Here is a 24,592-nt window from a genome sequence, read left to right on the forward strand (position 1 = left end):
AGCTGATCGTGCATCGCCTACCGAAACCAGTTCTGGGGTCCAGAAGAGAACCGGTACAAGTACCGAGGTTCCAGCAGGGCCTTCTCTGAAGAATGGCACACCAGGAACTGCTTCCCCACACACTCAAACCCAGGTGCAGCAAGGACAAGGACACAAAATGGGGGCAAGGCAGGAAGCTGCTCCGCAATCTTCTGTCAAATCATCTTCTTCAGAGAGAGCTGCTGAAGCTGCAAGACATTTAGCTGACAAGGTGGCGAGTGAGCCTTTGGTACGGGTAGAGTGGTCCGGTAGTGACACCCCCTGGTGCACGTCTTACCCCATACCTTCTAACATGATTAGCTGCGAGGAGCCGGACCTGCAGCCAAAACAGGGCCCGTGGAATCCAGTCACATCAACCTGGACGCCCACAGCAGCGGGTACACGCCCCTCAGTGCAAGCTTTGCTGGCGTGCAATGATGAATTTTGTGACAGATTTCTGCTGTTGATGAAATCTCCTCAAATGTCGTGGATCCCCAAGGGGCTCATTAAGGAGGTCCTGCCACAGAAGTTACAGCATCTGCACAGGGTGGCTCCAGCTCCCTATGTTCCCACCGTACCCATGGTACCCATCCGCAACCACCTCCTGCACCACTACCAGCGGTGCCCCAGGTACCTGAGGCCCCGCGGGCACGAGGCTCTGACAGAGGGCCTAGATAGCCTTCGCAGGGGCAGGATTTGCAGGATCAGCCTGCACCAAATTCAGCAAGCAGAGGGCAGGAATTCAGCAGGCAGAGGGCAGGAAAAAGACGACGATGATGAGGACGATGAGGAGTCTGATTTCCCTTTGTCTGCCAAAGCCATTCATGAGAGGTTGGCGGAATTCATAGGGTTGCCGCGGAGGCGGGAGTTTTGGCTTATGTCCTGGCACTGCAAACATCTTCCAGTTCAGGTTTCCCATTTCAGACGGATGTCTTGGAGGTTGCCAAGAAGGTTTGGGCTAAACCGCAAAAAGCTTGATGCACATTATATGCAGTTGGGCAGTGAGGGGCCGCTGCTTGCATCCCACCCGCAGCTGCATTTGGCAGTGGCAGCAGCTTCGCTCTACTCTAAACCATTCTCAATGGGCTCCTCTGGTCAGATGGCCTCATCGGCGGCTATGCTTAACAAGGATGACAAAACATTAGAGTCGTTTGGAAAGAAGGTCTATCTTAATGCAGCTTTGCATCTTCGTCAGGCTAATGCAGATGCACCGTTAGCCTCGAAGAGCTGGAAGGCTGACTGAGAAATCCATTGTGTTGTCTTCCTGCTAGATTTCTGCTCTTAAGGAGGTCTGAATTGTTCAGAAATCCTTTAGAAATTGTATGCAACTTTTTACAAATGAAATGTACTTATGTTCAAGTTTTAAACTGAGCTTCACTAGCTCATTACTCATGTCTTCCTGAATTGCAGGAGAAAATACTTAAAAGGGTTCACCGTGGATTTTCATTTTTAGAATGATTTGTGCTAACCTGCAGCTGTTCCTTTCACACAGTGCTGCACGCGCCTGCTACTCTTGCCCCCTCTTACGCTGCGCTTCCCGTGCTCTGCTCGCTGGATTTATTCTCCTGCAGATGCCGCACTCACTGTGCAGAAAAGCAACTTTCCCCACGCACACAGCGTACAAAATCTACTCGGACCACGCGCACTGCGCTCCAGATTCTTCCTCTTTCTTTATCTCCTTTGACACTGAGTCGGGTTCCCTGACACAAAGGTTACCAAGGTAACCAAATTTCTGAGCACTGAACGTCATGCGCACTCGGGTGCTTTACTCAGGCATGCTTGCATTCACTTTCTTCACCGGCAACCTACGAAAGCGCGTTGCCTGCCACAAACAAACTATGAAACGCTAGTCTGCCTCTTTAAAAATGCTGTAACGTGAACTTCTTTTCAGTAAAAGAACTGTAACTTTGACGATTGCCATGCAGCTTAAAAAATAGCTATTTACAAGTCTTTGTACATTCAGAATTAAAAATCACTTGGCTCCAGCTGTCTTCTGCATGTCTACTGTAACGCTGAAAGTAATCAATCTTCAACCGCATAGTTTATGCTTTACTCAGACTCTAGATTCTCTAGTTTCTCTCCTTTGCTTCAGGAGCTAACAAAGCTGAGAACTTGTCTGGAAAAATCTGGGATGAATGTCAGTTTAGAATCTCCAGAGTGATTACAAATGACCTCACCCTGCCTTCAGCTAATCAATTAGTGTTAAGCCGTTCTCCATCTTGCCTTGGGACATAGCTGGGTTCCTGTAATAACTTAGTTAAGGAAAATAAACACTATCACAAATTCACTTCACACACAGCCATACCTAGATTTCCCTAACCCCAAGCTACCTCACTTTCTCCTGATAACATGTCTTAGTGTCCTGTAACAACCTCTTGGTTGAGCCCTGACACTCGACAGATGAGGAGCTCACCAAAAAGAAGACCAACACTCAGACTGCAACCAAACCAACGGCAAAGGGCTTCTCTCACACCCAGGCAGGAGGTTAGGTATGTTCTATTCGCTCCCCTCCTCAGCATCAGCTTCAGAACCAAAGAAGCAGTGATGTCACCATCCAAGTCCACGAGTCTCCTGATGGAGGCAGGGTCGCTCTGCACAAGGAGCAATGGTGTTGCCTTTTCTTAGACCGCTGGTTACTTTTGGTGGTTTCAGGAGGGTTTTGTCTCCCTGTTCCTCATCCAACCCTTCCTCTCTCCTACAGATATGGTCTCCAGCACTGCTCAGGGAAGTGGAGAGCTTGGTCCAGTCCTGAGAGGTGGAGAGAGTGCTGGTAGCAGAAACAGGCAAGAGATTCTCTACTCCAGGGCCTTCGCTGCCCATAAAAAAAACTTGCAGACCTGAGAGTGGTGTTGGACCTATCGTTCATCAATCTCTATCTGCCCCTGCAAAAGTTGAAAATGGTGACGCTAGCTCAGATTGCAGATTGTCTCTGTGCAGGAGAATGGCTATGTGTCCTGGACCTGAAGGACACATATCTTCACATATCGATCTGGCACCCCAATCAGAGTTTCCTCTGATTCTTGCTCATGGGCAAGCACTTTCAGTACAGGGTTCTCCCATTTGGCCTAATTGCGGCACCCAGAGTATTCACGAAAACCATGAATGTAGTTGCCCGCCTGTTAAGGAGCAGGGGTCAGCACAACTACCCCTATCTCAATGACAGGCCCATCAGGGAAGACTCACCCCAAGAAGCGTCATAGACTCTTGAGGCATTAATCAACATTCTGTTCGACTTGGGATTTTGGATCATCGTGCAGCAGTCACAATCACCCTTACTCAGAGCTCACCTTCATCGAGTGCCAATGGAACATGGTTCAAGCCTGGACTTTTCCCTACCCCAGAGAGGAGAAGGGATATCTTGGTGACAGTGAAACACTTCTTGAGGAACGATCACACAACAGTGTCATGGTATCAGCACCTGTTGGGTCTTCTAGCTATATGCATATTACCAGTTCTGCTAGCGAGGCGTAAGATGCAGAGGATTTAGATGCACCTCGCATCCTCTTGGGATCAAGAGACAGGCTCTCAGTAGGCCAAAATCGATATACCCCCAGGTCTCTGGGATGATCTCCGGTGGTGGAGAGAGGTGTCCAATTTGATGTCGGGATCTCCCTTCCACCCCCTTCCTCATTTGGTCGAGATAACCACAGACTCGTCACTAGAGGGGTGGGGAGCGATGGTATGATCACTCTGAGCTGAATTTGGTCCATCAAAGACCAGGAGAGGCACATAAATTACCTCGAATTGGAAGCCATCGTTTGGGCACTGAAATCTTTTGCTTCAAGGGTAAGGGGTGGCGTGGTGCTGATTCTCATGGACAGCACAGCATCAATGGTTTACGTGAACAAGCAAGGGAGACCAGCTTCCCTGTCGTGTGCAGCCTAGCCATTCAGTTGTGGGAGTGGGAAGGGGAACAGGATTTACGGATCAGAGCTATCCATCCGTCAGGCCAGGACAATCAGAGGCAGACCGATTCAACCGGCTAGGTGCCTCCTCTTACGAGTGGGAGATAGCGATGCCGGCTATACAAGTGTCGTTCCAGATGTGAGGACAGCCGGAGATAGATCTGTTTGCTATGAGCAGCAATTTCAAGTGCAGCAGGTTTGCCTCCTGGGAGGGCCAGGGAATGGGCTCTGCTGGAGGTGCATTCCAGATAGACTGGTCGAACATGACTTGTTACGTGTTCACTCCAAATCCACTACTTCAGAGAGAGGTCAACAAGTTCAGAGCAGCCAGGAATTGCAAAGTTTTTCTTCTAGCTCCAGTGTATTCCTCCTGGGTGTGGTACTCGGACCTCATGAAGCTAGCCTGTCAGGGTCCCCTAAACTCGGTGACGTTGGAATGGGTGTTGCCCCAACAAGGGTGGGCAGTTCTTCATCCTAACCTGCAGGCTATTAATCTAGCAGCCTGGTTCCTTAAAATATGACCATGGCTCATTTTAAGCTATTTGAGGACAATTGAGACATTATCCAGAAGGCTAGGAAGGCCTCTACGAGGTTGCAGTACAGGAGCAAGTGGACAAGGTTTTGTCAGTGGACCAAGTATGTGGTGGAGACTTTGAGATGCACTCTGGACAAGTCATGTCTTTCTCTGCTTATCTGGCTCGGTCGGAAGTGCAGGTAGACATTTGCAGATTATACCTAGTGGCCATTGGGGGCTATAGGAACTCAGATCAGATGGTGTTTTCCTCAGCTAATCAAGTGGTCAAAAGACACCTAAATTGTCTATCAAGATTGTTCCCTCCGGTCAGAAGCCCTTGTACCTCCTGGGATATCAACGTGGTGTTAGCGGTTTTAGCGCATTAGCCGTTTAAGCCTATGGCCATGGCAGACATTACATTTGTGATTCTGAAGTCAGCCAGAAGAGTGAGAGAAATACAGGAGTTGGCGGCGACTTAGCCTTATACTATGTTTTTAAAGGACACAGAGGTCTTGCGCACCCATCCAACCTTTTTCCCCAAAATCCTCTCGGAATTTCACATAAATCAGGAAATGTTATTGCCTGCCTTCTTCACCCGCAACCACAGGCTGATAGAGCCATGCACTGCTTGGATGTCAGAAGGGCACTGAAGTTTTATTTAGACAAAACTAAACTCATATGGAAGTTGGACACTCAGTTTGTAACATTTGGTTGGACTTGCCCAGGCGCTCAATAGTCTAAAGCCTCCATAGCTATGTGGATGGTGTTGTGTAAATTGGAGAAGTGTACAAGGTGCAAGGGAACCCGCCTCTGGAACACATTACAGCTCATCTGGTGAGGGCAAAAGCAACAGCTGTTGCATTTCAGAGGCACGTCCCTTGGGACATGATAAGCAAAGCAGCAACATGGGCTACCCCGTCAGCATTCTGTCGGCCTTACTGTCTGGATGGCAGCTTGCGGGAGGATGCAGCATTTGGCCAAGCGGTACTCACAAACTTGTTTGCATAATATTGTTCGGGTTGTCCCTCTGTCGGTAGGTTATGCTGCAGTGGAATCGCCCATACAGTATGGAGGAAAGGGGATGGGACGTAAGAGTAAGAAGTAAATTAAGTGAACAGAGGATAGCACAGGCGCAACATGTTGGTTTTGGAAACAGAGCAACAGAGGTTTGAATCCCGGATCCGGGCTTAGTAACCAAACTCGGGTATTAAGCGCGTTATAAAAAAACAATTTAAAAAAAAGAACAAGTTACTCACTGTAGTGACTACTGTAATCCTAGGCCCCTTTGCTCCACACACCCCTCCCTCCATCCCTCTCAACAAGCAATAAGGGCAATTGTTTGCAATGCGCATCAGTGGGGATCAATGGGGACTGAGGTTGGTGCCGTGGGGCGTGGTTAGAGTGTGTGGTCACGCCTATCCTCAAGCCTATGCGCGCATAAATTAAAACATTCAAGGGGATGTGCTATTTTTGCAGTGCAAAAGGCTCCGGTCCCGTCCCCGTATGGGGACGCCCATGCAGTATGGAGGAAAGGGGACTATGGACCAGGGGTACAGTTCACTAGGATGGGTAACTTTTTTCTTTTCTCCACACATTCTAAACATTTTTATTCACTATCATACTTCACATCTTTGGAGTTATGTGAATACACATAAAGTAACATTGGTGTTGGCATGTGCCTCTTTCCCATTCATGACTCATTGACACACATGCGACCTCCCTAACATATCACAGGAAGACACACTTTTGTTTGTATAAGAGTAACAACTTATGCACAACTTATACTTAAGTGTACTCCTATAGAAAAGTTGTGAATCTGTCTCTGAAAAACTCATATTTCCTGTATGTTCATTGGTATGTGCAGAGTATTTAATAATGAATAATGTATTAGTTTTCCTAGGAGTAGGTCAAACTTACTGTTATACGTATCTTTGTGAAAGCCTCATAAATATCAAGTTGGTTAAATGATAGAAAACATTTTGCCAAAATGAAAACACTGGTTGTGTTGCATTTTGAGTTTTAAGGTCATATTAGTCTATTATTGAGCCACATTCTAAATGTCTTCATGTTCTCTTCTTTGCTTAATAGTAAATTCATGTTTCAAGCAGATAACGCTGTTTCTGCTAAACATAAACCCTCCAAAGAAAAACTGTTCAACCTGACATGGTCAATTTTCTAACAAAAACCACCAGTTTAGCAATTACGTCAATTATGATTTAACAACAAATAAAATAAGACAAAGTTTATGACAAAATGTCTACATGATTCATTCTTAGCAGCTGAAATAAATTATTAGATGAAATAATAATAGTATTCACCATTAACATATAGCGAATCCTACCAAGTGAATTGTCACTATGTACTTGCATCATCTCTTATTATAGTTCAACTCAGTGATATATGTATGATCAACATATGGAAATATTAGGTGAAGTCAGCATTGCCCAGGATTCAAACTGTGACTTGCAGGTTATACACACAACTCTACTATGGACACTGAAACCGGTGAACTGTCTTAGCCGCTGTTAATAACTATAACGTTGCAAAACCAAAAGTTGATAGCTGGAAGGTTTTGAATAAATCATAACCACTGGCTCAGCTCTCGGCAACCCTCCAGACCATCGTTTTTCAGCCTGCCAAGCAAGGTCGGACTGAGACATAAAATTGTCTCGGGCACAAATGAAAAAGTAGACCACAGTTGCAAATGGCTATTCATGACTTTTATGACACTGCTTGAATATCAGCCAAGGGGGAGTTTTTTGATAAAAAGTGTGATGCAAATTGTGCATTTTAAAGAATATTTATTCAACAACACTCGTTAAAACTACTAGCCGCAGAGTGAATTAACTCATCAACCTGGCCCAAATTGGCCAAAAAAGTGGCTCACTTTGACCAAAAAAACGTCCCCACACCAGCATTTGGTGTTTTTGGTTCAGCCATGGGCATATTGCTCTATAGGCCAGTCCGAGCCTGCTGCCAAGCCATTACAGAAGGGGAAACACCATATGCAAATCCGACTTGGTGCCACCCCAAAAGGGGTAGTCCAGCCTCGACACCACAAGCAACCCCAGACATGTTTCGGCCTTGTTGGGTGTCACCAGTGAGGAGTAGCTTGGTCTCTAGGCACAGCAGACTCGGGACCCACGTCTGGGCATACCCGTCCCGCTCGGAGTGACTAATGCAAAACCAAAAGCTGATGGCTGGAAAGTTTTGAATACATCATAAGCATGAACACAGCTCTGGGCAACCCTCCAGACCATCCTATGTGACCATTATGTGAGCATTATGTGAGCATAGTTTTTTTAAAGTTCATATGTCATATTTCAGGGTCAATATAGAGTTGCACTGATGTCATTGATATCATTGGGGAAAACCATCATACTGCCAATGAATTAGGAATATGAAAGTGCCTTCTAGTGATAAAACAGAAATAATACTTAAATGACACACTTTCAAAAGAATGTTGTGCCCTTTAGCTAACACAAACTACCTTAGACTGGGAACACAGTATTTACTAACCAATTTGTATGCGACTAATTGTGTTTTTTTGCATCAATGGGTTCGATGTTTTCTTTCTGCAAATGCATGTGCCCTTAGATTGCATAGATGCCGATATTCTTTCAGCCTGGTATTTATTGATCCTGCCTTCTGTAATTCCTCAAAACAGCCACTTTAGCAGAGGAGGTTCCCCCTCAGGGAATATTGAAACACAATTCCAATTTCAGCTTATTTTATAACTGCAATTGTCAAAACGTATTCTTTTATAGCCTCTCTGAAGTACTCAGTAAAAAGGATTAGAAATAATGTGTTCATCAATTAAAGGCGTTGGTGCATTAGCATGCATTAATTTCATGTAGTCACCCATAAAAAATAAACAAGACCATACAGTACCATTTTACATTTCAATATGCACAATGCTAAACTATGTAGTGTAGGGCACACATATGGCTAACCTTTGTAAGCTCGATCAGGTTTTACTTTATTTTCAATGGTTTTTCCCAAATTCTGCCCAGAGACTATGCAATATAGGGCCTGATTTACAAAAGCGTTTTACAGTGGCGCAATGCCAATGGCGCAAGATCTTTGAAAAGGGCTATAAGGCACATTGAGCATCATGCTGCCGAGCCAACCTTTCACTTCAGAACGTACCGCCCTGCAGGCCAAGTTCTGTTGTTCCCTGTGCAGGGATTTTGGAATTCACGTCCAGTGGTTTCCTCAACCACTTCTGTTGGGAGGTTGTTGTGTGCATTCTGTACCCGTCCTGTCAAAAGCAGCCGTTCCCACCCCCTCTAGTATCAAATGAAGACCTCTAGTTCTAAGAGTGCCCTTCTTCAAGGATTTGCTTTGCCTCCTTTAATATGTTTATCACCCTTGGAAAATCATGTTCCGATTCGCTTTGCCCTCTAGAATTCACATGTTCACATTATATAACCTCTCATCAGAGAACTTGTGGTTTAAACCAAAAGGTAATTCTTGTCACCTGATACATTAGTAGTATACCCAACGGTTGATGGTTGTAGTACTAATGCAACCTGGTTAGGTTGCTTCCTCTGCTTTTGTCACAGCTTGGGAACATCTTTCAGTCTCTTTGAGGTAATTCAGGCTCTGAGGTCTTTGGCAACATTGCCATTACATCTAAGTGGAAAATGGGGTGTTTATCTGTGGTGCTTCTGCTTAGGAGGGGGAATTGTGTCGAAATAATAGCAAATAGAATATTAAAGGTAAAAATATAGATATCAATTAATTGCACACATAGGAAGATAACAGAAGGATTCATATATTGGTACATGGGTGCTTGTATGTGCCTGCAATTTATGGGATAAGGTACCCCTTACCATACGTGATAAGGATATTAAAAGTCACATAAGATCACAGAAGGCTTATATTTGTACTCTGTAACAAGGTATTACTAATTCCTAAGCTGTCTTGTAACCACGCCGTGATACCCGAGGGTCTGGGTGTGTAACAAATAAAATAAATAAAATAAAAAATAAATAAAAGTCTGAGTTGACTTGCAATATCCTTTTGTATATGGTGGGGGATATTTTATTCTGTATAATATATGGCCATAAACTGTCATCCCCTTAATATCTGGCCTATTGCTTAATGTAATGCAAGACATATTCAAGTTATTGATACATATGAGCAATAATCATGCGGCACAAAAATCTGCCATTTAAAATGCTATTTTAAACGCAAAAGGATGAGCACACTCGTCCTTGGCACTTAAACGCTTTTCTCAGCTTTAACTACGTGCTGCAGTAGTAGCTGAAATTCTGCTCTGTGCTTGCTTAAACAGCAAGCATTGTGACTTCATAACTGAATCATAATAGCTGATTACAGGGCAATAATGATGACCTTTTTCTATTACATGCCAGTCTTGATGTCACAACTAGCCTTTAAAAAGAACATTATTTTCAGGCTTGTATATGGATATTGAAGGCTGTCATGCATTATAAGTAAATATCAGAATATCGGATTAAGGTGAGAAGGGGCAAAAATGGCCATGGCAATGGACCTTCATAAAGGGAAGCATGTGAGGTGCAGCAAACTAAAAGGGGTGTGGGAAAAGAAAGAAGGAAATACAGTAGCCATGATTCTGGGAAATGTTTGGATTAAGCAACAACTCAATGAGAATGAGGGCAATCATTGTTGTCTCCACCAACCCATTGAGGCCATTTCAGACACACTGGGAATGCTTACTCTAGAATCCCCTCATCACTCAACACCTTTACAATATGATGCACACACATGTCAATTTCCTGTTCACCGTTTTGTGGTGTTTTTAGTTTGCTTGTTGAATTTTATAGAAGCTTTGATTCCTCAGTCTGCAACTTGTCAGAATCAACCAAATAGTACTGAGTTGGGCTAATCTCAGATTGCTCCACTTTGGACATGTAGGTGAAATAAATTTAGACCAGGGAATGCTGCAAACGTCTTGTCACATTTTGAGATGTTCATTCACTCTCTTTGGTTAGCTCACCCCAAAACCCATTAAAGTGTTTGGGCATTAATGCTATTAAACAATCAACATATAATCAATGATCTGTGGACACGTGCCTTAAGCATGGACAATGACAGCTGCGAGAGACTTCCAATCTAGCACAGAAAGTACATTTTCTAAGTAATTCAAGAAATGCGACACAATTTAGTCTTGAGCTTTCCCTTGCACTCTAGTCCTTCCTGTTTCTGTTAACGCACATTTCTCAGAGTGGTTCTAATAGGGAGCCACCATCTTTGCTCTAAAATACTACTTCCTCTCCTTAATCCGACCGAACCCGCATCAATATCTTTCCCTTTCATTGGAGTCTCCTTATTCTAGAAAACAGGTGTTTAAGCGCTTCAATAATGTCTCCACTTGGGAAGTGGGCCCAGAAATGCAGACAATACTATTGTGCATGTACCTTGTCCTTCAATTCCAAAAATACTGCCACTTAATATGCCCTGATGTTACTGTTCTTGTTCCACTGTTGCTAAAAGAGTCCATAGGAATCGCTAAAAACAGCATGAAATTACAACTAATATACTAATTGAACAGAACCTTATGGTGACAGCACCATATCTATGTCTTCCCAGCTGGGAGCTACTGTTAGTTAATAATAAGATCTAAAGAATGATGCTCAATATCACAGATAACCAAACATGTGATTTATTGGCACTTCTTTGCCTGACAGTGGGAAGAGAATTAATGTATTTAAAAGTGGTAGGGAAATGAATACAATGTTTTTTTAATTAAATCGTTTCTGTCAAGACAGATACCTAAAGACAGGCTGTTTTATAGTAAGGGGTTTGCGTGCGTGTTTCCTGTGTGTGGTGTGAAGTGGTTGTTCTTTGTTAACATTTGCATAAAATGTCACATCTAACTTTGCGCCTTACTGATCAAAGAAAAATGTAATTACTCACAGAACAAACCCACACTTGTTCACCACTTCGATACCTGCATGTGTGAATTGTAGTAATTTCAATTTTCCCATCACTGAAACGGTATTTCCATCATCAGAGAGGAGACCATAACGACTGTTGTGAAGAGTCCACGAATGAAACGAAGAATGTCTCCAGCACGTCCTCGTTCAAGTTACTCTCCATCTCGATCACTAAGACCAGACCAGCAAGAGGCGCTCTATGTGTCAAGAGCCAAACCCCCTGGCTCCAGGCTTGAGCAAGAGACCAGAAAATCTGCCATTCCCACACTGTACGTGACAGACCCGGAAGGCGGACGAGGAGCATCTTCCAGAACTGTTGTCATGGAAACCAGAGTAGAAGAACAAAGACCCCAGTGGGTGGAAGTGGAGGAGATCATTGAGTTTAAGGTGAGAAAGTCTCCAAGACCCCCTAGAAAGAGAGGCGTATCCCCAGCCAAACCTGAGAAAGAGGAACCTGGGTCATTCAGTCTTCATGGCTCAAGACAGAGGCGTCCCCGTGGGGATGATCCAAATGCTAACAACTCCAACAACAAGTTGGTTGAAGAAACAAAGTCGTCCCTTCCTTCTGAAAATATGTCAGATGTTGACATCCCAGCCATTGAATATGCATCTGATCAAGAGAATGCAGGAAACAGTGATGATATAAGCTCTCAATGCGGATCCCAGCAGCTTGAAGGGGATTCTATCTTTGACTATGAAGATGAAGAAAGGAGTTACAGCCTGGACACCCGAACTGACAGCAACAGCAATATTTTAGAGTCTATTGATCCAGCAGATGCCACTGTCAATGAAAAGCTTATTCTCAGTGGTGAGACCCCGAATGATAAAACAAATGACATGCCTCCACCAATTTGTTCTGAAATTGAAAAACCCATAGAAAAAGATGATGCTGTTTGGTCTGCAGAAAAAGAAGAAGCAAGTCCTGTTCATGACACAAGTTCTGAGGATGGAAATGTCATCATTGATGAACCAGAGGACTCAGAGACTGATGAAATTAGACACAGAGATCCCAAAATTCTAACTCACAATGGAAAAGTCCTAACTCTTGAAGATCTAGAGGATTATGTTCCTGGGGAAGGTGAGACCTATCGATGTGGGGAAGGTGGACATGGCGTGACAGGAGGAACACCATGTGAAATATCTGTTCTGCAAGCGGAAATTAATGAACCAGCTGTTGGAAAGCCCATTTTGCTGAATGTGGGAAGGCCTCTTGTTTCAAACCCAATGGAAAGCTTCTTCAGCTCGTTCACCGATAACTTGACTGGGCCAATGTTCCTGTCTGCCTCAAGAGTTAGCGGAATGCAGTCCATGGGTCCTTCAAACATTTCTTTCCGTGTGAGTGAAACCTGCACCACTGGTGCTATGGTGCGTCCAACAGCCTCAGCCGCAAGTCAGCCGACTTTTGACCCAAAGCCTTCTTTCTGCACCGAAGTCCAGCGCCCAGTGGACAATGGACAACCCAGCTTTAAAACAGAAGTGTCCACAAGAACACTTAGCTACGGAACTGTTGGAGAACCTGTCACGCTGCACATCAGCAAGAAAGACCCATCTCAAAGTTAAGAATAGGAATAAGGATAAGGAAAAGAGCGCTGCAACACCAACGCACCGACACATTATGCAAAGAGAAAACATAAATAGCGTACACTGGGATAAATAGAGCTTTTCGAGTCTTAAAAGGGAACACTTCTGCTTGTGCAGTTTGTAATTAAAAGTCCTTTATGGTGGTTAAAATGTATCATTCCATATTGAAACCATTGCATTGATAAGGTGGATGAATTAGGAGGGTCTGACCCTACTACCAGAGGACAAATAGTATGCTTTATGGATGTAATGCTCTCATGGGAAGGTGACCAGTTCCCAAAATGTAAAGTTCTAACCTTTAAAATGACTCCTTCATAACAATTACGCAAAGACTTTTGATGATGAAGAAAAGGTGATATTTATCAAAGCCTATCACTTCTACCACACAACTATTTTAAAGATGGTAACACCTGGAAGAATTGACAGCCAGATGTTCTGCCACATTCATACCTGATTTTACTTTGTATTTTACCAAATAGGAGCCTTACGTTTGAAACCAGAAACTGTCTACACTTGAAAAACAGCAGTAGTGTTTTTGTTGCGCTTTTCCCGCCTTAGTCACTTTTCTTTATACTCAGCTAATATGCTATACACCTATGCATTTGTGAACAGGCTCCAGGTTGAGTAGCTCCACAAAGTAGCAAATAGCCAATATGTGCCAAACTCAGAAAGTGAAATGTTGACGTTATCGCATATACATGTTATACCTTTGCGTATTATACTGAGACCCGGGTAACTTGCTGAATTGCCAGTGTTGGCCTGCTGAAGTGCGGTAATGTGGTACTAATGATATCAATGAACTAAGGATCTCCTCGACCTAGTTTCAATTTGTGCATGGGCAGTTTGTGTGGATGTTAACCTCCCACGGTCACAAGTGGATTCCAGATTGTGTTTGCAAAGCTGTTCCCTACCATAAGAAGCATTTCTTCTGAACCAAGATTGTAAGTAATTAAGGTTTCACTATGTTAAATGTGCCATATGTGCAGGAAGTTGTCCTTTGCGTGGTAACTTGAAAAGAGAACACATTTGTGGTCCATGTACACGGAGTGGGGACAGCCTATGGGGGAATCCTGACATTTCCTAACAGTCCTGTGCTTGAGAAAGGCTAGTGGGGCTGGTGCTGAATCCAATCACACATCAGGCCCAGGCATATCTCTGTGTGATTTACTCTCCACCAGCCTTACCTGCCTTTCTGAGTCTGAAGCAGTTCGAAATTCTCCCCCATACCTCACACTGGCCCCTTGCCCTTCAAGTGCACCTTGAATTTTGACAAGTGCATGTATGTGCAACGTGCTGGTAACTTCTGTTATGGAAATGGCAAGTGACAAATCTATGCACAGGTACCGCTTCGCGTGAAAACCCTATCTGTGCAGACGTATGTGGATCTCATGATTGTGGAAATGTTATGAGCCGTGTATGATGAAATGCAAGGATATACATCTGGAGTCTACAGTTCATGCTGCACATCTGTATGGTTTCTGTGAGAGGAGATCACTCCCCAATTAACAACCATTGCTCTCTTCTTTTGATGTACATGTGAACTTGGTTAAACTAAGACATAGGCAAAATGTATTAGCTTTACTTTTAATAAACGTGGCATCTGATATGGCATTTCCAGTTCTTGAAACCAAGCAATTTACCAATGGGAGTTGCTAACTTGTCATTATCGATAGGTTCTTTCACATAAAAAGTAAGATCTGTGTTAAAATATTGGCACCCCATGTTTGGCTTTGGTTTAACGTTATCTCCATTGGTGAAGTGGAGCAGTGCCTTGACACTAGACATCTGGTTCCTGTCTAGCAGAAGACAACATGGGAATTGGACATATCTGGTACAGCAGATAGCTGTGTGGTGTTTATTGGCTGGGTCTTCATGCTATACAGAGGTGTCTCATGTGGCAAACATTTACTCTGTTGCTGCACACATAGAATATTCTTTGACTGCATAATATAAATTAGGTAACACAATTTCAAACCACTTTCAGCAAAGGTGTCTCAATTTTCATCAGTCTATGAAAATAAACAATGACAGTAACATGGGTCCTATGTCAATTTGCTTGCGGGTGTATGCAGCTGGTAAATACAGTGCTGGCTGCATTCTTGTTTTTTCTTTTAATAGGGGGGTACTCTGCTTCCAGACCCTTTATTTCTGCCTCTCCCTACTATCCATACCTCTGCCTATTAAGCCACTTTAAGGGGCATGTTAAATGAAAGGCTGCAACCATCACAGATCATTGACTCTTCTGATTCAGAAGTCTCTGCTCATGATAACATAATGACTATACTGTGACCAGAAAGAGGAATAACAAAAAAGACATGATAGCGTAAGGCACTGAAAGCATTACCTCACAGACACATTTTTCTCAGAAATCTGTACACGACTGAGGGGTTATCCCTCAAAATACTGGATTTGACGCAAGCCTTGGGCCTCATTATTCTGACCTGCCACCTCAATCTTCTGTGCCTAATTGGGGCCATTACTTTCAAAGCCTTAAACTGACCAAAATGTGAGCCTTAAAATTCTAGACTTGACATAAGTGTGACCCTAAAACTGCAATATCTGACATGTCGCTTATAAACCTTATCTGACCGAGATCCTCAAGACACTGAGCCTGGCAAAGCAGCAGCAAGCAATAGACCTCAAAAGGGGTGGATATGCATTCTGAGTGCCCCTCATTGGTCCATTTGCACTCATCTGATCGGCAAACCTCTGGCAAGATAATTTTTTATTCTGTCCAAAGAATCCTGCTGACAACGCTACAAGCTCCTATCACTGAAGCAACGAGAAGAATCATGTGTCTTTACAATATGACACTTTGTTGAAAAACAACCATCTAAATGTTTGGTACATCTGAAAAGCCCAAATCGCAGTAACAGTAGAAAAATTACTTTCTACAATTGAAGCACCTAAAGACTTTTCAGTGTACTGTGTTGGGATGTGTAAGGCTGTTCAATCTCTTGTCTTGATTTTAAGATTTAAGAACGAGTATTATTAAAAGAAAGTGTTTTCTGAATTGAAAATGCTTGCATTGCCAGTTATATGAAGCGTTAGCAGAACTGAGCTACTTACTAATCCAGTCGAATGGACAAGCACACATAAATTATCTTTTAATTTCTACAGAATATCCCATTGGGGTATTCATTGTTATAAAAAAAGACCCCTGCTGTGTGGTCTGTTCATATGATTCTGTTTTCTGCTGCCAGCATCCTCCACAAGCATGGTCTTAGATGCCCATAGGAAGAATTCAGAGGGTGGCATACTGACTGGTTAGGAGGCACTGAGTAAATTGACTTTTACACAACATGCATCCATTTTGAAATGTGCACTGATATAAACATGTGTTGTGCTCCATGTCAGCATCGGTTCCCAGAAACTTTGTAAAGATTCCATCTTGCAGTTAATTCCACATGTGGTCCAGTGCTGGAGAGCACACACACCTTGAGTACAGAATGCAAAGCTCTCAAATAACCTGGACATACATTCATTTGTTTACACATTTCTGGGTCCTTCCATATGAAAACCAAGACTGCATTTAATAGAATGCATTTGTCTGTGAGTTTGAAAAGACTTATTTCATGAAGTCCACTCATAAAGTAGGTCACCGAATGAGTTATTTTTCAAATAATAAGATAGAGATAGGGCAGTCTATATACACATACCTCATTTCCTGGACATCAGGAACCCTGACATTCTGAGTTGTTCTTATGAATAACCTCAGTTGGGCTCTGCTTTCTGGTTTGGGTCTCTGGATGAACACAAGTTCCTGATGAATGGGCATAAAATACACTCAAGTAACAATTCAATCATCACTTCATCCACGAGATAGAAGAAGCTATGTTAGGACTTGTGTCCAGGCCTTACCCAAACAAGTAATTTTATCAGGTTGCTCCGTACACATTGAAGAACCATAGGACATTCATTAAACATATTGCCTGGTAAAATTGTCTTTCTTCACCATTTTTAAAAAATATAGCATTTCTGACTAAATAAGACATGGTACTCTCTTACAAAATGTCCTCTTCTGTCATAACACTGAATACAATGACATGGCTTTTCATTATTGCTTTGTAATTCACAAATCCTCCTGAATGCATCCCTTTCTTGCCCTGATTGCGTTGATTGACTTGAAGACCGCATGAACGCTTAACTTAGGAAACTGATAGGCAGTCCCAGAATGTGAGTGGAGTTAGCCTATGTTTTATTGTGGCTATGTTCTTGTGACTGCTGAATCAATTAGATGATGCCAGTTTACACAAAGTGAGTTAGCACTGGAGAATAGGACATAGTCAATGTAGCAGATTGACTTTTCCTGATGCAGTTGTGTAACTCAGTTAGGCATGCTTGCTTGAGAATTCAAAACCATCCAATTAATTAGAAACTTGATGTAGCAATGTTTTGCGAGACGGCCACCAGGAATAATACCTGACTACAAATTGAAAAGATGCAGTAAATATGATTTAAAGGAGGTTGTAACCCGCTGAGTTCCTTATTTTTCCATAATTGCTCCTGATGTAGTCAGATGCCAACTAATAAGGACACAATCATTGCATATTTCGACATAAACGCTTTGCATAGTGACATCATATGTGTAGATGCTTCTAATATCCAAACAAATGTAGAAGTCAAATATGAAATTGTACAAGAAATCCTCTTGGGAGTGTTTTATGACAGATCCTGCAAGCAAAAGGCATGAAATGAAAAATTGAAACCTCCGTTTGGTGAATCAAGACCTACCAAGATACTGTATCTGATGCTGGGATTCTGCATTTCACATCAATAAATACAGTGCATCAGCAGATATTGTGTTTGTATTTTATTTTGCGTTTTCATAGCAATATTCTCAGCAGCTTTTCTGTTGGAGCCCCTTGATGTTTTTGAGAGAGGGGCGCTTAAGAAAACAGTGAGACAATATAGGATGGATTTTTCACTAAAATGCCCTCGTGCCTGGTGTGTCATCTAGGGGTTTGGCCCTGAATCTCAGAGATTATGGTGACTCTGACCCTTCTGTTACTGTGTCATATAATGTTGCATTACATTATATTAAGTGTATGTATACAGGGATAAAATCCCACTTGGGAAAAACAAGTGGTTTGTAAAAGCAAGTTCTGACCTCTTTTTAGATCTATGAATTTTGGTGCAAGAGGCTATTCTTGATTTGTTTTCTGAAGGGTAGTGTGCTGAGTCGGGTGTGCCGCTACTGGGAGGGCCTGCTGTAGGTGGCCGGGAAAAAGCGATTGAAGGAGCTCTGGGTGAAAGTAATCTATATTTCTGCACAAGTAAGACATTCATTATTGTCTTTCTGCCAGTTATATGTGCCATTTAGATAGTATATCCTGTCAAAGGCATTTGGGAATCAAAGTCAGCTATACATTGATGATACATTCCAGTCCGGGTTTAGGCCCAGACATGGAACAGAGACCGTGCTGATTAAAGTCTTGGACAACATACTGGGAAATGCAGACTGCAGTAATGTTAGTATGCTCATTATGTTGGACTTGTCAGCGGCGTTCGACACTGTCGATCCAGAAATTCTGAACACAAGACTGTGCGAATTAGCACATGTCTCAGAAGAAGCACTGAAATGGTTTGATTCCTTCTTAAATGATTGTAAACAGCAGGTCAAGATGGGCTCCCTTTTATCGGATATGTTGACTACAATCTGTGGAGTTCCTCGGGGCTCCTCCTTGTCCCCATTCCTTTTTAATCTTTACATTCGCCCCCTTCTACTAATTTTGACACGGTTCAATCTGCAGTATCATTCATACACGGATGATACACAGATTTATCTGAGCCTAAAACAGCCCATGGAGGCAGTTGCTAACATTTTAAAATGTGCAGAGGCATTACGAGGGTGGATAATCGATAATAAACTTCAACTGAACCATAATAAGGCAGAGATAATTATTTTTGGTTCTAAAAAGAATCTCGGAAAGACTGCCCAGATGGTCCCCTGTCCACCAATATTTGGCAATACCTAGGTGTACACACATTTTGTAAAGAATCTGGAGTGTATCTGGCAGTCGGATATGGGATATAATGGACAGGTGAACCAAATGCTCAAATCAGTCTTTTTTCAGCTGACATTATTGAAACCACTTCTCCCCCTCATCTCAGAAGGTGATCGAGCAAAGGTGGTGGGCACACTTATTAATGCCAGGCAAGACTATTGTAATGGTCTCCTGGTTGGGGGCCCTAAATACCAATTACAACGTCTGGTAGTGGCAGAGAACGCTGCTGTACAAATAAGGTGTGCACTACCCTGGAGAAAATCAGTGTCGGAATCCAGGAGGAAGCTACACAGGCTCCCAGTCCACTGAAGAATCCAGTTTAAGTTACTGTGTTTGATCTTTAAGTGTATACACAATCTTGCACCATCCTACCCAGTGGACAAGATTCAAATCTACATTCCTAGTAGATGGGACAGAAGGTTTTCAGTAGCTGGTGCCTGTGCGTGGAATGGTCTTCCATATCAGTTAAGGAAGCTAGAATCACTGACAGCTTTTAGAAACTAGCTAAAGACATATCTCTTCGAATAATGTCATGTTAATGATGATGGTTTCATCAAATTCAGATAAAATCTGCGCATAGATGCGGTTCGCCGCTTGGTTCCTTTGGGATTTGTGCGATACAAATCAAATCAAGTACATTTATACAAAGGAACTATTGAAGGACGACCTAGAACCAAGAGGAATTTGCACAGCAAGGGTGAGGAATTAGCAGATTAATCAGACAGATGGGACGAAAAGAATTTAAAAAGTCGCAGGGATGTGGCTTGGAGGAGGGTATTCAAAGATTGTTTACTTAAGTATGAGGCGTGTTGAGTAGATGGGAGAGAGTATCCTAAACGTGATTTGGATGGGTGCTAATATGATTTGGAGATATTAAAGATATTTCACGCTCAGGTCAAAACAGGACCGTCGGATGGTCTTTTTTTCATTTGTAACTGGATGCTTCCAGCATGTTGAGTGCTGGGCTAGAATTTACAAAATCCCTTCCTGATAGATATGCCTTATTTGTTATGTTATATGAATATGGAGAATGCAAACATTCACCCAATACAAGCCTCTTAGCGTCAGAGAACATAAGTCAACCCTGTGGAGCAGCAAGTATAGTGATATAGCAAATAGGAACGTCTGAAGGTCATTTCGGATGCAGATGTGAGAAGAGATAGGGGCTAGGGTGGGAGAAAGATTTAATGTTTAGTACTCCAAAGTAAGAAAAAGAACGCCTACATCGGTGTTTTCTTTAAGAGGTAATGAGAAACACATGATCTGCTGAGCACAGAGATCTTCCCCAGAATTTACAATGGAATCCTCCCCTTTAAACAGTTAACCAATGAAGAATCTGCAGCACCTTTGTGGAGGAGGAGTAATGCAGAAACCTGAGAAGTAACCATGCATCAGTTGATTTGTCATTTTGAGGCCTTTCAGCTGTGGCTTTTTCGAAGTCCCAAATTAGACCTGTTTGCTTAATCCAATCTAAAAGTGACCAGACGTAAGGTAGATGTGATGTGGCCCATTCAAGAATGAATATTTTTCAGTATAACTTATAGGAAAGTCTTGATTCTGTTAAAGACACAGAAGAGAGCATTATGCTTCTTCTCTTTCTTTAGTGAAGAAGCTCAGCATTTCCGAGAAAACACTCTGGTATCTGTAGTTCAAACTCCAGAAACCTGCTGACTCAATTCCACCAATCAGTAACTGGCAGCCTTTGAAAAGCACTTCCCTGACTCGCATCATCTTCTTTCACATATGTCTCAAAAAGCAATCCAAGATCTCCTGCCGAATCATCCATAAGTGATAACACTGCAACACAGCCAGCCATCTATGCTGATCCTGTTGCCTTAACCTCTGCCCCTGCAAGGAGAAAGGCGTACAATTAGGGAGGGAAAAGATCACCTTAAGACCACACAAATAGAAAACGTGCCAAAAGCAATCAAAATCTCAATTCTATAGCGTGCATGCATAACATTTAGCTAATGCTAGATCAGACAAATAGTTGACCTCAAACCCCTTTGGTCTGAATGCAGACCACTGTCAATGCATAGATAAATTGACTCAGTTGATGCCTCATATAAAACAGTTACGATATATGGTGGGAATAATGCTTTGGTCTGTGTCTTTAATAGAATCAAGACTTTCCCATAAGTTGTTTTGGAAAAACTTCATTCTATGTCAAGACCAGAGGCGAGCATTATGCTAGTTTAAAGCTTACTCACCACCAATGAAGGCGGCTGTTCAATAGGCTTGAGAAAAAACATCACTAAAGACCATTTTGCTGGAACAGTCGGCCATCTTGTTGATATCCTCCTGACGAACACCTACCTGAAAGGCTTTTGATGCCATTTCTCCTCTGGTTGAGTACGCACCAAACCAAGATATGTCTATACCAGCTTGCGCTAATGAGCCAGATTAGAAGAAGACACTGCCTTGTGGGGCTTCCTTACTGCTATAGGCAGTTGCTCCTGGGATCTGAACAGAGATTTTTGTTGACCTTGTCGTATGCTTTCAAGAAACAAACCATGCATAACTTCCGATGATCTGAAAAAGCTGGGTAGGAAATCATTTTAGAGCTACATTTAGTACGCCTGGAAAGATGAAAAACTACTCCATCCGTCGCGTATACTCTGCCTTCCAGATCAAGAGCCTGAACCAGATTGTTCCCTGCTGAGATGGCTGCCCTGTAAGCATTGACTGTCCTGTACGCTTTCCCCTGCTCAGAGAGAAATGCTATAAAATTGAGAGCTGAAGCTAGAGTGGGACCAAACTGCCGATGCATTCGCGTAACACCTTCACATGGAAGGAATTGGATTGTAGAATCTGAAGAAAGTTCCAGAAGAACGGGAAACCAAGCTTGCATCGTCCAGAAGGGGACTACCAGCACTGCCTCCACCTGTTCCTGAAGGATTTTCCTGAGGGACCGGAGCATGAATGGAGGAAAAACATACTGCACTTCTGCACCCCAGGTGTGGAGAAATGCATCTGAAGCTACTGCTACTGGGTCCAGATTTCAGCTGAAGAATAGTGGCAGTGGGTATTCAGCCACAAAGCAAAGAGGTATGTGTAAAAATGCCCCCAGCGGATCTTGAGCTTTAGGAAAATGCTCCAGTTCAGCTTCCAGTCGTTGTAGTCCGTGAGGTACCTCGAGTTCCAGTCCGCTATAGTATTCGGTAGACCCAGAAGATACTCTGCCGTCACTGAAATATGGTTGTCCAGGCAATAGTGGCAGAAGTCCTTTGCTATCTCTGCCAGAAGCCTGGATCGCATACCTCTGAGGTGATTTATATACCTCAAAGTCGAAACATTGCCCATCTTGAGCAAGATGCAGCAACTCACCCTGCTAATAGCTATAGGCAGTTTATGTGTTACTCCAGCTCCTGGAGGGACTATTTCCCCCTGTAGAAATTGTTCCACACTGCGCTCCCCAGCCTTCCCAGATGGTGTCTGACTCTATCATTAAGTTTGGAACGGATTCGAAGATTGCCCTGCCATTCCATGCTTCCATGTGGTCGAGTCACCACGCTAATTCTAGCCTGCTTCCTCTCATAGCTCCACTCTTGAGTGTATGAAAGATTCTGCATAAATGAGCATTTTTCAGTCGTTGTAATGCCTTGTAGTGTAATAGACCGGGAAACATGGCTTGCACTGAAGACGAGAGACGTCCTATGACTCTTGCTAATTCCTGGAGCAACACCTGACTCGTTGCAATGAGCAAGCAAATCTCTCTTCTGATTGTCTGTACTGTGACTGCAGGAATCTTGAGCGTAGCTTCAGCTGTGTTCACACAGAAGCCCAGAAAGTTCCATGACTTGAGCTGGCGTCTGATCTGAATTTTCCCAGTTCACTAAGAACCCTAAAATGTGCAGCAGGTCCAACGCTGACTGAGCTTGCATGGTCAATTGATCCCTGTCCTGAGACATGCTAATCATTTCATACAAGTAAATGGTGAGCCTGATGCCCTGCTCCCTGAGTGCTGCTAGAACCGGCTGCATCAGCTTGGTGAAACACGAAGGCACTGATGAGAGCCTGAAGGGGAGGCTCATGAATTTCCAGAGGCGATCTGCCCACTAAAACTGAATGAAGCGTCTGTGAGGAGGGAAGACAGGGAGCACCAGGTATGTGTTCTTGAGGTCCAAACAGACCAGCCAATAATTTTGGTAGCACAATATCTCTGACCATGTGAATGCCCTCCATTTCCAAATGACGATAAAGGATGAAGCAATTGAGCTCTCTGAGATTGATAACTGGCCTTACCTTCATCTTCCTCCACACTAGAAAACAATTGCTGACAAAACCCTGATGATGCCTGGCTGAGGGACGAATCGCCCCTTTCTGCGCCATCTCTCCTTCCATGACCTCCCGATCAATGGCTGGCATTGCTATTGGATGAGGCTGATGCACTTGCACTGGCTCATCAGAAAATGCTAGATAAAATCCAGTGTCTGTCTCCTGTACCCACGCATCACCTTGCAAGGCATTAGAGCATGCCGTCCGCTCTCAGATCCGAGTCAAAGGCGCTGCGCAACCTGCGGGTTGTGGGGGCAGCTTTTCTGGCCTTCTCCATCCATAACCTCTACCCCTGCCTTGGCACGGAAAGAAGCTGCCTCTTAATTTTTTCTGCCAGTATTGTGCCGCTGCTCGATTGCCTTGGGACCTTCTGTCCAGCGAGAACCGGCTAGAGAAGCGGCCCCTGGCTCTTCCGACACTCGTGAAAATCTTGAAGGAGAAATCCCTTTTTATGGTTGACTCGGCTTTATCCGAGACTTTATCCGAGGCTGTGTAAGTGTTAACAAACTTTGACATTTCCTTTGCAGAAGGACCTTCGAATAGGAGACCTTGGACAGCGAGTCCGCCTCCAGAAAGCAAGCTTGGGGTCAATCTTAATCAGGACCCCTTTTTGATGCTTGGCAGATATTGCACAAATGACATTGCCGGGAAAACACACTGAGCGTTGTGCCCACCCCCACAGCACTTGCGGATCCACATGAGTCCACATATCCATGACTCCCTCAGCTGGATCTAAGATCTTTTACTAGCGGGCCGGCTACGTCCAGTAGATTGTCCTGAAAGGAGAACGATCCTCTGTGGATACCCTTCCTAGGGTCTTTGACAGCCTTGCCCAAGAACATAACAATCTTGGCGTCCAGTTCGGGGGTAGCCATAATCTTGCCCACTATGACCGGTATTGGGCATTCTGCCCTGAGGTGCCCCTCACCTCCTTATCCATTGCTTTGTGGATCCTGGACATAAAGTAATAGGTCAGCCCTATCTGTATAGATTATGGTGGGGGCCTTACTCGCAAAATAGGGGAATACTTTTAGGAGAACAAAACTGTGAGTTCTTGGCTAACCTCCTTCTCTTGTGCAGACCAAGTAGGCAAGTCTGGAAATTGTGCAGTTAACGAAAAAATACTGCACAAAACCTCTACTCCAAAATCTTACTAAAATCAATGTATTCAAAAAACATATAATACATAAACTCATTTACTTAAACAGACATTGAGAAACATTTGATTAAACAGACGTCAACAACAAAAGAACCACTGTCTATAGTGGTGTACAAAAGTCATTCACAAACAGTTTCTTCATAAAACCAGATTCGAACATGATCTGAACAATAAGCTAACACATACTTTTTTTCTCATCTTCAGAG

The 24,592-nt window shown here is 43.3% G+C and overlaps 1 protein-coding gene across 12 annotated transcripts in view; it reads left to right on the forward strand.

The window, feature by feature from the left end:
* The window catches only part of OBSCN (obscurin, cytoskeletal calmodulin and titin-interacting RhoGEF), a 3,169,051-nt gene that overhangs the window by 2,070,640 nt on the left and 1,073,819 nt on the right, over positions 1-24,592 (forward strand). The window contains exon 103 of one of the 12 annotated variants that reach the window (XM_069647069.1): positions 11,438-17,737. The exons of the other annotated variants lie outside the window; for them this stretch is intronic. Within the exon in view, the coding sequence (XP_069503170.1) occupies positions 11,438-12,920 (1,483 nt within the window). The 3' untranslated portion in view covers positions 12,921-17,737. Of the gene's footprint in view, positions 1-11,437; positions 17,738-24,592 lie in introns of those variants that run through there. 12 annotated transcript variants of the gene reach the window in all.

Source organism: Ambystoma mexicanum, chromosome 2q (genome assembly GCF_040938575.1).
Source record: "Ambystoma mexicanum isolate Mex_15411 chromosome 2q, UKY_AmexF1_1, whole genome shotgun sequence".
NCBI lineage: Eukaryota > Metazoa > Chordata > Amphibia > Caudata > Ambystomatidae > Ambystoma > Ambystoma mexicanum.